Source organism: Camponotus floridanus, unplaced genomic scaffold, assembly GCF_003227725.1.
Source record: "Camponotus floridanus strain SB8 unplaced genomic scaffold, Cflo_v7.5 scaffold29, whole genome shotgun sequence".
NCBI classification, from domain to species: Eukaryota; Metazoa; Arthropoda; class Insecta; order Hymenoptera; family Formicidae; genus Camponotus; species Camponotus floridanus.
Genome location: NW_020229425.1, coordinates 1,345,142 through 1,360,976, shown reverse-complemented (window position 1 = coordinate 1,360,976; position 15,835 = coordinate 1,345,142). Strand labels below are relative to the sequence as shown.

General features: G+C 42.6%; 1 protein-coding gene across 3 annotated transcripts in view; it reads left to right on the top strand.

Annotated features, from left to right (window-relative positions):
* LOC105255462 (mushroom body large-type Kenyon cell-specific protein 1) overlaps positions 1-15,476 on the top strand; it is a 46,386-nt gene extending 30,910 nt beyond the window's left edge. For 2 of the 3 annotated variants that reach the window (XM_011264761.3, XM_011264759.3), the window contains 4 exons: positions 4,460-4,904; positions 8,622-8,859; positions 9,560-10,433; positions 10,603-13,039. In XM_011264761.3, coding sequence (XP_011263063.2) covers positions 4,460-4,904; positions 8,622-8,859; positions 9,560-10,433; positions 10,603-11,896 — 2,851 coding nt within the window. In that variant the 3' untranslated portion in view covers positions 11,897-13,039. Of the gene's footprint in view, positions 1-4,459; positions 4,905-8,621; positions 8,860-9,559; positions 10,434-10,602; positions 13,040-13,619 lie in introns of those variants that run through there. The other variant, XM_011264760.3, reaches the window with a different exon arrangement.
* Positions 15,477-15,835: the final 359 nt, after the last annotated feature.

Sequence of the window (15,835 nt, the reverse complement as noted above, 5' to 3'; positions counted from 1 at the left end):
GAGAGAAAAGAAAGAGGCGAGGGAAGTTCGCGCCGACGCATGCTCGACGTAATTAACGATAAGATAGGACCGTCGACGAAACCGCGCGGTGGCCGGATCGAAATTAAAACCCAATTCAAATTAGATCACAGATGTGTAATTCTGAATTCGACGGAAGATGTGAATTTATATCTATATTTAAAACTATATGGGAATCATAATTAGCTCTTATAAATATTAGAGGTAATTAATAAATACAGGTGAAAAATCGTCGTTTTTTAAAGATAGTGAATTTTACAGATTTTATTATTTAGGAATGACTCAAAATCGAATGTCATAAAATATATAGGTATCATAAGTCTTAGATAAATATAACAAGACAAAAAAATTCATTTTTTTAATTATATTTAATGACATTTTCGTCATTAAATATCATCCCTTTGTTGGAGCCGCATTATAACACATTTCGAATCTTATTGAAAGAGCCTACAATGTTAGCGCAAGCTACATGGTGTTTTCTTCCATTTAAGACACTTTTGTATGAATGAACTCGAAAAAAATCTAAGGCTCGACTTGATCTGAATTGGCATTAAACATTCTTGAAACGAAACCGCTTGCGATCGAGCTTTCGAGCTGTCTTTGAAGATATCAAAACCACGTGAATTTTTCGGAACATTCTCGAGAAATACAGTCCTGTTGCTTTAATTTGATTGTTACATATGTAACTTTGAAAATATTAATTATGGAGGTTTTCGCCTCTTTCTCTCCACTCGTCTGGCTGCGCACAATGCACTGTTATGTAGAAGTTTCGGATAAAGTGAAAATTGCATTGCTCGTCAGAAAAGTTTGATACTGCTCTGTAATATAGTCGTATATATATTCGTATTAAATCTACTTGAATACGTCAAGTTTTTGTACTTCACTCTGCTGTTACAAACTAGGCGAATCTCGAGATATTTATTATCCTCTATAAACTGGTATTACGCAATCGAATACTTGACTCTAGTCGATGTAACTTTAGAATTTTCTTTGAACGCTCACTTGCCATGATGACGACATCTTTATATCAATTTTTTATATATTTTATATATTATATATTTTTATATATTATATATTTTATTTATCACATAAATATTTTCTATATATTTATTTATTATATATATTTTATATTTGTTTCACTTTTCTATCATTTTAGCTTTTGGAGCTGAAATAAAATATTGTATTATAAAAATCAAGGAATTAGACTTCAAATTTCTCTTTAATATTTTCAGATTATTCTGCGTATAAGTATCAGCAGTTAATTTAAATATTATTTTTCAGCTCGAAGATTTTCGAGATTCTTTTGACAATTAAGGAGGCTACGCGGATGTATAATAATATTTTAAGTAGATCATGAATTTTCTTTTTAGAAACTTGGGATAAGGAATGCGACTAGATCTTGAACGTGCCTTCGCCGTAGCAAGTCATAAACGAAATTAGACATAGAGTTCGCGTCCGCGATAGTGAAAAATAGGCGAGCCGCAATAAAACCAGACAGGAGTACTGAAGCAAAACCGGTTCGTAGAAGGCTTTGGAGAAGGTTCGCTGGCCAAAGAGGTATTGACGTCGCCGCGAAGGACAAGATTATGACTATCTGGTTCGCGATTGCGTGAGCCTCGCGATTTATCTGCGAGAATTTACAGAACCGAACCAGTTTAGCTCGATCGTCGAAGCTCTGACTTCGGATGCGTAAATACATCCTTGTCTACTTGCGCACAAAATCACGTTATCGGGCAAGAATTCCTCTCTCACGATATATTTCATCAAAGTTACGTCATTATTTTTCCCCTCGATATTTTTTTTCGATTTTATTTTATTTCTTTAATTCAATTTTGACGCGTTTATAATAATATAATTCTAATATCCTGTTTTTACGGAAACGCGATAAGATCTAAATTTCTCGCGGCTTTAAATGCGGGCGCCACGTCGTTTCATTTAGCGAATACCGTTTTCTTCGAAATTACGCGACAGCATTACTCGAGGAACGTTGAACCTTGAGACGTACGCGGGTCGACCGAGTTTCCGAGGGACGACGACGACGACAACGACATGGTGCATATCGCCGCGTAAAACCGCAGACGAGTCGACAAACAAAAATCCCAGATAAATCAACGCCGGTCGATGACTGACGTAGCGGGACCTATCCGGGAGGACGAAATATACGCACTTTTATCAGCGACTCAGGTCGACGAACTTGGGAGACAGAGGGGGGCATGTGCAAGCGGGGGTGGGACGAAGGGGAGCAATGATTCCTTACGCCTCCCCTCTCTCTCTCTCTTTCTCTAATCTTATCGTTGCGCACTGTGTGCGACAAATTGCACCGTGGCCCGATATCCATCGCCTTCGTGCCATGTCGCGATTCTTTTATGCAAGCGAAATATCACCGGCCGAAAGCTGTTACACTCTTGTCGCATGTTTAGCGTGAGGTGGTTCAGAAAGGCCTATCAAGAGCATTCAGCAGGAAAAAGATTTGTCTTTCTTTTCGTCATTAGATTAGATTCTTATTAAAATTTTATTTATATATTTTAATTTTATTTTTTTTAATTAGAATTTTTAGATTATGTTTGAGCTTTCTTGTCTTTCGTTTAAATCGGCAAACAAGTTTAATGAGAAAAGAAAGAGAATAACGCTGGAGATACGTGTAACGTACAAAACGCTGTCTTTTTATAAAAGAATAAAGATCAGCTGATCCAACACTTGGTGCCATAGACTGCTCAGGAATAATTCGCTGGAACGGAAACGCTGTTTGGGAGATGTAATGCGTTTCGGGAGGTGTAATCGCGTACTGACGTGACAATTTATAATAACGATAAAAAGAAAATTCTAACGAAGACGGGTATAAAATTATTAATATACGCGTTTGCCCTCCGGCGATGTTAGAGCGGTTCTATGCGTCGTTTTAATTCTCGTCTCTCGGCGTAGATAAATCTCGTCCATATGACGTACGAGTATAAATCACGATGAGCGAAATGATATTTATGTAAATGAATTACGCGGTTAAAGAGATGTAAATGCTCGAACATCTCTCCCCCTCCCGACGGTTTTTCTAGCCAAATATTATCGATTGGCACGTGGCAGTTTGCGAAATTGTCGAGTTTCACACGTTCAACACGTCTCTTTGCGTTTGAAAAACATAATTTACATGACTGAATATCTCGAAGGCGAGCTTAAAGTTGCACGGATTCGCTATTCATCATCGACGTCAAACACGTGCGGATGTCGAAACGGCCACGTGGCCGTTTAATGCGGATCGTCTATCGGGTTAGTTCCAGAGAACGCACGTGAGCTCGCGAAAAGCGATGGATAGTCGGACTTTGCTGTTGAGAACTCACTTACGTTAATGTTTGCTGCGAGATGTTTGAAGATTTACCGGCAATTACGTTTCAATTAATCTCCTGGATTGCTTTCGTGGCAATTTTAAATTGCATGCAAAATTGTTCTTGTTATCAGAATATTCCGTGCGCTTTTCCTCGAAAATAAGGAAAGGAGCAATTTTCCAAGATGCTTTAGAATTATTTTTCTTTCATAAAATATATCGATTTTCTCGAATGATATACCTGCTTTTAATACGCTGCTTATTTGAATTGATACTCCGACATTAATGTACGAAGATAAACGAGATCCATTATGATGATTGATGGATACTTATAGAAGCTGTATTCTAAAAGTGGAAATTACAAAAATAAATTCTCCTGTAGTAAAAAGCAGTTGACATCCAACCATTTGTTTTCGTGACGTTTCTTAATACTTAATATCTAGAGTGAATCTGATAAAAAGTTTACCGCATTTTTCTTGAAATCGGTTAAAGATAGGGGAAGATTCATTATCAAGTTGTAGAAGGATATAGAATGTCCTTAATTTTCACATTTTCAACTAAAATTTCCTCCTTTTAAATATGAAGAGGGATTTTTTAATCATTCTATCGATTCTCGATGAATTTAATAATTTTTGAGAATACTCGTAAAAAGCAAGAGGTTTCAATTTTTCCAAACGAAGGGTCAGTCTGACTTTCAATTTTATAAATATCTTGCCAACGGTAGATTCTTTGAAAAGATACAAAAGCTCATTGAACCATGGGACCATTCGTTGGAATGACTTAAAAGTATCTTTTCCTATTTGCAAAAAGAAAACTTTGGTTGGTTCGTATGGAAACTAGGGACAATCATGGTTACTCAAGACGATGCAAGTATGCAAGATGTTCCTCCACTTGTTCTACAATTCGAATAATAAATTTGAATAACAAATGTCTACCTTTAATCCATTCTGAAGAAAAATGTATTCAACTTTTTATCAGACTCATCCTGTATATTGGGGACTCGGTTCACCAAAATATACACCCGATCTTTACGCTCCCCAAATCACGTTTGCCCCAAGTCGCTTTGCAGGCAAAAAATCCTAGCATCGAGTCCAGCTGATGTAACCTTGATTGACGCTGTTTCAGCTCGTGTTACCGCGCGAAACCGCGAATGACCGGACCGGTTGCGGCCGCGGCGGCAGCGGCAGCGGCAGCTGCGGCAGGCGTCGGTGGTGTTCCAGTGGTGGGTGCCGGGGGCGGCAGGAGGACTTACACCGAGGAGGAGCTGCAGGCTGCCCTTAGGGACATCCAGAGCGGCAAGCTCGGCACGCGGAGGGCCGCGGTGATCTACGGGATACCACGTAGCACGCTGCGCAACAAGGTCTACAAGCTCGCGATGGAACGCGAAAGGGACGCGTCCCTGACTAGCACCCATTCACACCCTCACGAGCCCGGCGCCCCAGCCACCACCACCACCACCATCACCATCACCACCACCACCACTACTACTACTACTACTACTACTACTACAACACCACCAAATACGACCCAAAACGCCTCCGCGACCACTCCGCCCCCGCAAGTGGACGAGGTAGGTTTTGGGGACAGAAAACGGAAGATATGGCTAGAGATTTAGAACGAGAGAGGAAGAGAGAGAAAGAGGGGAAAGATAAAGAGGGTGAAAGAGGAGCGAGAGTGGGCGAGATGCAGAGATGCGAGGGGTGAAAATGTTCCACCGACACGTGCCGAACTCTCCTCGTCGGTCTTTCGGGCGTGTCGGGTAGAGAAAACCGAGGATGCAAATTGGTATGGACAGCGAGACGGGAATGTTCTCGTGAAAGAATCATGCGACGAGACATTTTCGTCTACCGAGACGACTCTCCATCGAGTATAGTCTTTTTATCTCCGCTGGTTTCCATTGTCGATATCTTTATCCGGAAATCGTTGGCGCGCGAGAGAAGTGATTCGCGGGATTGATTCGTTTTGATATCGATAACAACGTGTTTTTAATATTTATATTCGCGATATGCAAGTGCTTGATGATAAAATTGCTTTCTACATTTTCTTTTCATTTGTACAGATATTAAAAAATATTTTAATCTATAAATTGAATAGGTCAGTAAGAATATGTCACTCTCAAAAGAGTATAAATTTCAGACTTTTCATCTGATATGTTATAAAACAGACACATGCGTTGTAATATCTGTGTGTTGATTGTTACATAATTATATATAACATAAAAAACGAAAGAAAAGAAATGTAAAAAAGCAGCGTTTAATTAGATTTTTATCAGAAAATTAATGATGATTGTTCATTTAAATTACAGCAATAATTATAAATAAATTTTATTTAGTTGTGTTTGTATACAAGATATTTTAATTGTAAAAGAATATTAAAAACTGAAGAAAAAGATACGTAAAAATGTATTAGTAAATGAGAAGGAAGAATATCTTCCTAAAAAATCTTTGAAATGTAATTAATATTATTAGAATATATCATCAGGCACTCTCGAGAGATCGCATACAGTTTCTTTCGACTAAAACTGTCCGCAAGCGAGTAGTAACTCACCATGATTTAAATACACAGTGAAACAGGCCGATTACCATGCAGAGAAATGTGGAGGGGTGGGTGGGGGAAACCGAACGATGCACGAGGGAGATCTCGTTGAGGGAAAATTCGCGGATACATACCGTCCATTTGTAGCTAAGTGTGGTTTTGGTTAGGAAGAACGAATGAAGCTTCCCCAAAACATACCTCTGGCACGGCGATCGTGGATCTCGCGTGGACCGAGTGTATATCTCGTTATCTCGAGACGACGCTCAAAATTCGGACTCGGTCGGAGCGGATCCAATTCAATTTCTTCATTAACGAATATCAGTTCAACGCTTTCGCTAAATTTCATTCGCTCCCTAAAATAATGCAGAAAATTTAACTTCGACAATCTTGCTTCACTCTCGTATAAATGAAATGTGAATCTCATCAAATATTAACTCTGTCTCTTTTCCCTTTTAAATAAATATTTTATATACTTTCCAAGACACACGTTTGCAGAGAAAGTTAAACCTTTACAAGTCAATAGATTTTAATTTTCTTTTCCAAAGATTTTTCAATTTCTTTCATATTGCGGAGAGTATCGACCTAGTCCGAAAGAAACGTCAAGCGTGCGTTTTGCTCGGTGACACTACGAGACGCTGGAGGAAGGGGACGATGGTCTACGCGACTCCGTATCGGTCGCCGTGGTGCTAATTAGTGTCCAGTGTTTTTTTGCATGGGCTGTTTAACTTTTTTTATCTCACTATTTGTAGTTTAACACACGGCAACTTGGTGTCCGCGAGGTTGCAAGACTCGAGGTAAGTCTTTGGGAAGGTCGTGTCGAGACGAAATAGAGAGAAAAAAAGAGAAAAAGATAGATGTCTGTCCGGGCTTGATCTTTCTTTTTATCTTTGACGAGGGCGCTTGAATGGCCCCGAGAATTCAATAAATGGTCGTGAATGTACAGTGCTTCTGGACCTCGACACTCTGCATCCTCGATGTGCCGCGCATATAAACCCTACGCCGTAGAGAGACGTCCAATCAAATAATTGTTCCGAAATAGACGGATCGCAATCCCAGTGCGAACGCGCTGCCATGCATGAAACAGTCGCGCGATCGAAGATTACGGCAGATTAAACACGGTGGCACGATTTAATCCTCATCACCTGATAATGTCTTTTGCCTTGATTTGATTGCGATTAATTTTGCTCAACGTATAGGACGGGAATTGATCGCAATTAGATAATCGAAAATATCCAATGCACTAAAGCGCAAGGATCACCTATTTATTTCAGCAGTGTTTATCCTTAACGATCCTGTTATTAGGACAATTCTATTAAAATTTAGAAGAATAGCTTTCTTTATTAGAGGAAAAATTGAATTGTTCTCTGTTGCATAAAATGTAAGATTAAATTCGTAAAACACCCAATGGATTTTTTCAAGTAAGAATAAATTATATTTATTGGGAATTTAGACAAATACGTTTATTTTTTGGAAAAAAAATTGTAAGTATAAATCATCCTATAAATATTTTGTGAGATTAAATATCCTTGCATATCTCATATTTTCTTAAATATTCCAGTTGCACGATTAGTTGCCACTTAAAAATCCAAACTACGTCTTAGCACGAGGCTCTGTTTGTTTTACGGTATAATTTGTCGAGCTCGCAAGCACGGTCTATGCACGAGGACGGTTAAAGTCTCATTTTTCCTGCCTGTATTTCATGCGATCGTTTATACACATACGTGGTAACCGTCGCGGAAGACTGTTGCTTCACCTTCAGTGCAATGCATGCGCCTTAAACGAGTCCCCCGAGCACTTGAATTCCGGCGTATCTCGTCGAAACGCACGCCGAGGATGAGTTTTCTCTCTTCCCTCTACCCTACGCGAATTTTTCCGCCCTCTTTTCCTTCAACCGGGGACCAGCGAGGAAAAGATAGTCGCGATTATATTATATATATTGTCATCCGCGAATTGATTCCCGAGAATATCGAGAATGTTTTCCCGTAAAAACGTCGATCGCTTCTTTGACAAGTACTGTTTACTGATTAGCAGCTGATCCTGCATGGCGCTTGGCTGGCTATTCTACATTCGATGGAGATGTATGTATATATATATGGAGTGATTCGTAAAGTGACTCGATTGCAATCTTCAAATTAGATAGGGAAAAATTACAGCATCATTTTTTATTTAATTATTTTCTGAGAGAAACTTTTTCTGTAAATCAAGATAACGACTCTCGATGATTAAATTTCTCGAGAAGAAGTTTTAAAGCGTCATTTATTCAAGATTCCAGAAATGTTTTCATTTCAAAACAGTGAAAACTGGCTCGCGATTCTTTTTACGCAAGTACCGAGTTTGTGTGTAACGTCCTCAAAGCCAAAAGTACCCTTTCCCGCGCGCATTACGCTTTTTTTCTCCATTTTGGTACTTTTTTTAAAATATGCAATGCGGTCGCTTTACGAGAAACGCTTTGTATATATTTACATGGACAATTGACACTTACACACGATACAGATACACGTACATTCTAGACACACACCTCTCGACGAAGCATTCTCGAACAAGAAGTTGTAATTTACGAGCAACAACATTTGCCTAATGACTATCGATGATAAGAAGAGCACCGCTTCTATTCACGTCTCCGGAGACGGAGAGTAGAAGCTTCTACTTTTACTTTCCTCGAGAGGGCAACTTGACCGTAATCTGCAATTTAGATGCTCTTTCACGAGCAAGGAGTATATGTAGAAAACGCTAGAAGAGATATTTTTAACAGGTGGACGACAAAGAATTATCCGGCGCGGAAGAGGAGAAGGAAGTCGAGAAGGCCCTGTTGAAGCCTCTGCTCTCGTTGGAGGATCTCGTCAGGTTCTCCGCGTTCGAAGGGACCGGTGGTGATTCCCTCAGGAACCTGTTACAACGGGGACACGAGACAGGAACTGAATGGCCGGGATTGGAACACGCCAACATCGGTCCTTACATTCAGAAGATGTTGGCTGCCGCTGTGCCATTAGGTAAAATGAAATTCTTGGTGTTTTTTTTTGTGGAATTGGAAGTTTACTCTCGCCTTTACCTGAGGATTGCAATGCAGTTTCGATAGCTTAAGACACAATTATTGGCGATAAATTTGCATGAGTTATTATATTTGGGTCATACATTTCCGGCAGGTATTCGTTTCTTTTTATCCACTAAATGTGACGCCAAGAGAGGAAAGCCGAAAAGTGTATTATGTCGCGATAGGACTTCCAAAATCGATAGAAGCCGGGTCCTGGTCAGTTAGCTCGACGATAATTCCTCTGTTTTTGAAGACTGCGAATTAAATTGAGTTGCTTAAATCTGTATTTGAAATTGATAGAAGGACAAATAGAAATGTTACGAAAGCAATAATAATTATTTCATTAACATTGAACTTTGTTATGATTAAAATATTCATTGACATCGAACTTTATTTGCATTCTTCGTTGTTTATCTATTTTATTTATTTTATTTAAAAATATTTCGAATAATACGCATCTCTCACAGAAACTTGAATTAAAATTTATGAAAAAATATCACTATAAAACTTATTTCTTATTTTAGCAACTTATCTTATAATCTTATAGTCTTATTAATCAAGTATAATAATGTATTAGCAATATTGTTTGGATATTTATCAGCCTCTGGTATGTAAACAATAAACAATAAATAATAAAAAAATATTTTCAACTCTCACAGGACTGGACACGCGAGATTATCGCATACCGGAAGTGGTGAGAAAGCTGATGAGCGAAGATAAGAGGCTGAACAAGAACGTGAACGGCGATCAGTCGCAGTCGCATCATCAACACCTTCACCATCCCCTAGCTGCGCATCAGCAGACGCAGTCGCAACAGCAACGCGTACCCATGACGAACGACGACTTCAATCCCAACATCGAGGAGGAGGCCAGCGACAGCGCTCAGGGCAGAGCGATACTGAAGATTCCGTCCTACAAGCCCGCCAGCACGCCGGGCTGTTCCAGCAAGAACGGCGAGCCGACTTCCGCCGCGTTCGCCCAGGGTTTCGCGGCTGCCGCCTCGAGTCCGGGCCTTCTGGAGCGAGCTAGCCCAGCGTTCTCCGGCACCAGCAGCCCAACGAATTCGCTGGTGGGCAAAGCGGTGGCCGTCAACTTCCGCGACGTCATCGCCAAGAGCATCAGCGTCAAGTTTCAGGAGGGCCAAACGCCCGGCGCGGCCGGTTTGCCGGGTTGCCAATCGGCCGGTGTCGTTTCGTCGCAGCAGGCCATGATGACGGATCCGAGTCCGTTCAAGAGGGGTCGTTACACACCCCCGCAACCGCCGCAGCAGCAACAACCGCCATCATCGCAGCAGCAGCAAGCCAAGCAGCAGTCGCAAGACGCGAACAAGTCGAAGCAGAGTACCGGTGGCAAGGGTACCAGACCGAAACGCGGCAAGTACAGAAACTACGACAGGGATAGCCTCGTTGAGGCAGTACGCGCGGTACAGCGCGGTGAGATGAGTGTGCATCGTGCTGGCAGCTTTTACGGAGTTCCGCACTCCACCCTTGAGTACAAAGTCAAGGAGCGGCATCTCATGAGGCCGCGAAAGAGGTGAGTCGGGTTAAGCCTTCTTTCTTATCTTTTATTAACGATACAATATTTATGTGACGAATATAAAAGAATACCTCGAGCTTTAATAAATTAAACATGTAGTCCAAGAATGATAGCATTGGTTACTAAAAATTGAGAACTATATCGCTAGCCTTTATCGTTTTCGCAGGGACCAGAAGCAACCGGACGACAAATCGAAGGAGACCACGACGACGGCAGCGGCAGCGGCGGCCGCGGCAATGCGGCCAGGCGCTGCCGGCGTCGACAAAAAACCGCAACTGAAACCGCAGCAGAAACCATTTACGCCGCCGGGCGGCATACCCGGTCCGAACGGATTGAAAATGCCTCCGTTTATGGAAGGCATGCCTCACTTGCCGTTCGCGCCTTTCAACTTTTGGAATCCGGGACCCTTCATGCCCTCGCCCTTCATGGGTGGCGCACCAAACGTGCCGATTCTGCCGGAACAATACTTTGCGGCGTCGCAGAGGATGCGCGGACTGCAGGAGCAACAACGAAACGCGGCGATGGTACAACAGCAGCATCAGCAACGAGATCGAGACGGCGGCGTTGGCGTATCCGGAACGTCAGACGCAGCCGGGACTTCGAACTCACGAAGCGCATCGATAGCGAAGGCGCCGCGGGACATGGTGGAGAGCATCTACGACGGGTCCGGGGCGAACGGCAGTTTCTTGGACAATCTGATCAGGTCGAGCCTCGAGACAGGCATACCAAGGGACCAGCGGACGATGGCGGAGGTGAGGAACCAGCAGCAGCAATCGTCGTCGCAGGTGCAACATCCAGAGACGATGAGTAGTAAAACGCTGATCGACCAGCTTTGCAGAAATTCCAGAAGAACTCCGCTGCCGCGTATGGCGCAAGATAGCAGCGAGGACGAGAGTTATCGAGGACCAGCGGGCAGGATAGTGCCGGAAAGGCCGGAGCGCGTGCCTACGGTTGATCTCAGCCCATCGCCATCGGAGAGGGGTCGCACGGAGGACGGCAGCGATCGGCTCACGTCACCACCGACGCCTCTGTCGATCTCCCGGGCGGGTAGCAGGGACGAGGATAGCACCCGTGACTCGAGAATCGATCGCAGCAGCAGAGAGCGCGAAGTTCACAACGGCGGCCAGGAGGATCGCGATAGGAAGCAGCCTTTGAGCCTGCAACAGCAGCAGCAGCAGCAACCACAGCTGAACCATTACCCGGACTTACACAACCTCTACGCCGTATCAACTGACAAAAAAAGTGCCTGTGATAGTAAGCTTATAGTAGATCATTCGAGCCAGAAGACTCAGCCGCAGCAACAACAAAAGGAATACGCTGCCGTGAGCGGGCTGGTCGTGCAACTGCAGAGGGGCTACAACACCGCGAGCAGCAGATCCGGCGAGCCGACTAACAGCCAACAGCCGGCGGCGGAGCAACGTGGCCCCACGCTCAGCATGGAGGACTCCGTAGAGCAGTAGACGAAAGTCAGTATCAGTTATCAGTAAAGTATACAATTATGAGTACAGAGTAAAAAGGCAAAAGGAAACAAAGATCCAGTATATACAGTAAGCCCACATTCCCGCCCAGATCTCTCCGCCATCTCTCACAAGCACCGAACCCGTGCGCCTTCTCTCGTTGTTGCGCGAACGAGGCTTCCCTTCGCGCTTGACTCCGATGAAATGAATTTGGACAAGCTTTTCGAACGCATCCATGATGCGGGGTGCGTTTACAAAGAGCACGAAACGACGGGAATCCTCGAATACGTCGGCAACGCGATGATGCTCCGACTATTCCACACACTCTCCTGCTCTCTCCCATGACCTCTTCGTTCCAATCGAAAGACAAGAAAACCCTCGAACGTTGCGAGGCAAGTCTAGCGCAGGAAGGGGAGAAGAAAAATAGCAATGCAAGTGGTGCGACGCTAGCACAACCAATCCCCGTAGGACCCATTGCGATTCCGCCAGTTAACCCGCGTCCAGCTGGCCGATCTGGCATCAGGCGCGCGTGCAGGAAAAGATCCTTTCGACTATATTAATAGGCGAAAGCGCGGATTTCGGACCGGAGTATCGCAGGACGAAACGAATAAAAGGACGCGCGCGCGATATCGTCGTGCCGAGTACGGGACACATACGCTTCAGCAGATGCACGGACCCATTCTACAAATGCGTTTCTACAAAGCCGGACATTCCACCAAACGTATCGACACACACAACACACAACAAGTGGACATACACAAAACGAGTACCTACACACATACGCGAGTATACAAAAATGGGGAACATAACGAGATACTTGGACGTTGCGCGCGTACACGCGTCGCAGCCGAGACCTTGTCACCAGGAATCAGTGGCTTCGCGAATTCCAATTGAAAGTCGACCCGACAAGCCTGTTTTTACCTTAGACTTTAGGCGGAAATTCCAAGAGACTCGGCGCGCATCCGGGCCTCTTTGGCCCCTCCCCTCGCGAATTTATCACAGAAGGGAGGCTCGTACGCGATGTACGCGCGAAACGCGAGAGCGTTAGCCGTTCGATGATTATTATTACGATTATTAATTGCCGCTACCACTACCAATCACGGTGGACGACGACGAAAGGTCAAACGATGGAACAAAAAAAAAAAAGAAACGCCGACGCGACAACATATTTTTTCCTCTCTATGAGTGTAAAACTATCTAACGCAAAAGGGAAAAAAAAGGAACTTATTACTTAACTATTAACACTACTTAACTCGTAAGGAGCGACATAATTATATAAGGAATAATATATTATATATACATATATTTTTGGTCATTACACGGGAACGTGTGCGAAGCGAGAAAACAAGCCAAGGCTTTTGTTGGCGCGCGTAGGTGACGTTTTTTCCACAGAGAGGCGACAATATTTCTATAATCTCGGTTGTTTCGAGGCCGGCGTTCGACGCGAACGTGTCCCACATTTTCGGGCACGTTGAATGCACAGAAAATACCGGACAGCGATCTTCGTTGTCGAAACATTGCCCATAGTTTGCTTGTTTCTCCAATTCTTTTATTTACAAATAGATTCTTTCTAATGTTGTTTAAATAAACGGGACAAATTTTAGATTCTTTCACATTCATGGACACGATGAATCTTATTTATAAGGGTCTTGAAATCTTTTTTTTTCTATTAAATTAATTTCTATTCAGTTTTAATTTCTTTCTAGCGTTTTTCTTTATCTTGCAGAGTTCGACGATGCGACAAGCTCCCTTCTCTTTTTCCGAGCAATTGCGACGACGAGGATCGCGATCCTTTGAATTGAAAGAACGGTCCACAAATCCAGGCAAAAGATGCAAACGCAAAATTGGAACGTAGGATAAAGAAAGAGGAAATTAAGAAGGAAGGAAGGGGGATATCGTTGCAGCGCGCGCCCGCTCTCGATTCGATTTCTCCGATACCGAAAAGATGTTTTTTCTTAAGCGCGAGACGCCCACTTTTTGATACGAATACAAATTTTCTACCGCGTAGAGGAAAAAAAGAGAGAGAGAGAGAGAGAGAGAAAGAAAGGAAGAGGGGCTGCAGTTGCAGCCGCGCGAGCGGAATTGTATCGTTTCTTCGCGAGGGAAAAGACTCAATTATAAAACTTAGGAATGCGTTTTAATATCCGATCTTTTCGTTTTTTTTTCCTCATCGACTCCCGCGAGCACACGACATATTCATCGGGCAATTCAGCAGACTTTTATCGTGACGCGTCGGGAACCTCTTAGGAAATAGCGCGTCTCGATCGTCCGTCGCCGGTTAATGAAATAACGACGATACGATTAATTATCGAACGAATGACGAAAATTGACGAGTTGATTCGAGCGGCCGCGCATGTCTCTCCCATTCGGTTTTTCTGCAGATTCGCACGCGATCGTGCACGTCCAATTACGTTCACGATTGTGATAAGAGGGAAAGCACACTCGGGAATACGATAAATTTTTTCCGGATCGATGAAAATTTGGAGTCTCTGGATGGAGTCTGAATTTTTATTGCGCGTATAATTGATAGTTACGACGAGAGAAAATGACTTGTACAAATGTCGATACGATGACCTCAGTCAAAATTCATCGAATTTTGTCTGACGTGAAATTAAGATAATAATTTGATTAGGATAGACACACCGTGTATCTAATTCAGACTTGAAAATTTTTCCTATTCCAGCTATGTATATATATGTTGAAGATAATTATTATGTGAAAATTTATAGAGATAACGATATTTTGAATTTGCATATATATATTTCTTGGGATATAATCTTCAAATTAAATGGTAAAGGTTGAAATTTTTGTATTTCTCTGATAAGTCGGCGAGATGTGCACGATCTCACACAGGGGTATCTCGTACCTCTTCGGTTATAAAATTGCGTTTCACGAATAGACGATCCGCGGATGGAATCACTATGAAAGGACGATTTCGTCACTTCGTTAATATGGCAGGCAGGCCGTTGGACCAAAACGAAATCGACGGAGACGAAAAAGCCGGAACAGGACGGATCGGAGGCCAGTCGAACGCGAGAAAACGGCGACAGAAAAAAAAAGAGAAAAAGATATAAATAAAACGGTGCTGTAGTGCGGGCCAGGATTTCCTATTTTTCTCGCATAGTCGAGGCGAAAACGACGCGAACAAGTGCATGTAAGAGAAGGGAAAAAAAGAAAGATATAAAATATAGAGCAGCAGAGCGCAAGAAACGAAAAAGGATGATCCACACGCACTCATCTCATGACTCTCTTTAAAAGTAAACGACTGAAAGACTCTAGGCTGTACATAAAGTATAAGGCATGTATGTTCGGTGTTTTAAAAATGCAAAAATTCCTTATTAACGCAAAAAAAATTATACCTACGAAAAAAGTAAACCATATTAAGCAAGGCTACTCTCTCGGTGTTTTTTGGAACTAAACTTAAAATTTACCCTATTTAAAGCAAAAAAACCGTGAATAATGTAACTTTAAAGAAAGCGCGCGTAAACGCGAAAACAAGTTATATGAGTGTAAACGTTAAGGTCTCCTTAGGGTTAAAGAAAAAAAAAACACAAGAACAGCAACAAAGCGAAATGCAAGCTAATTATGATTGTGTGTAAACGTAAATTTAAACCTTCCCCCTCTTTACCCTGTGTCCGTTAGATCACTTTTTAACTGTCCACCTGTCTCCCTCCCCCCTCCCTTCACTGCCCTTTTTTCTCCCCTTCACTTCACACCCCCATTACACAGAGACACACTTTCGACAAAGATATATATATATATATATATATATATATATATATATATATATATATCACTCTCGTGTGTGATCCGAGCTACTCGATGCCTCGAAGTCTTTTTCTAAACATTCACCAGGCGTTATTATATTATATGCGAAAAGGAGGGAAATATGTTTATACACTTGTTCCGCGACCACTAATTCACTCATCCCCCTCGACACCC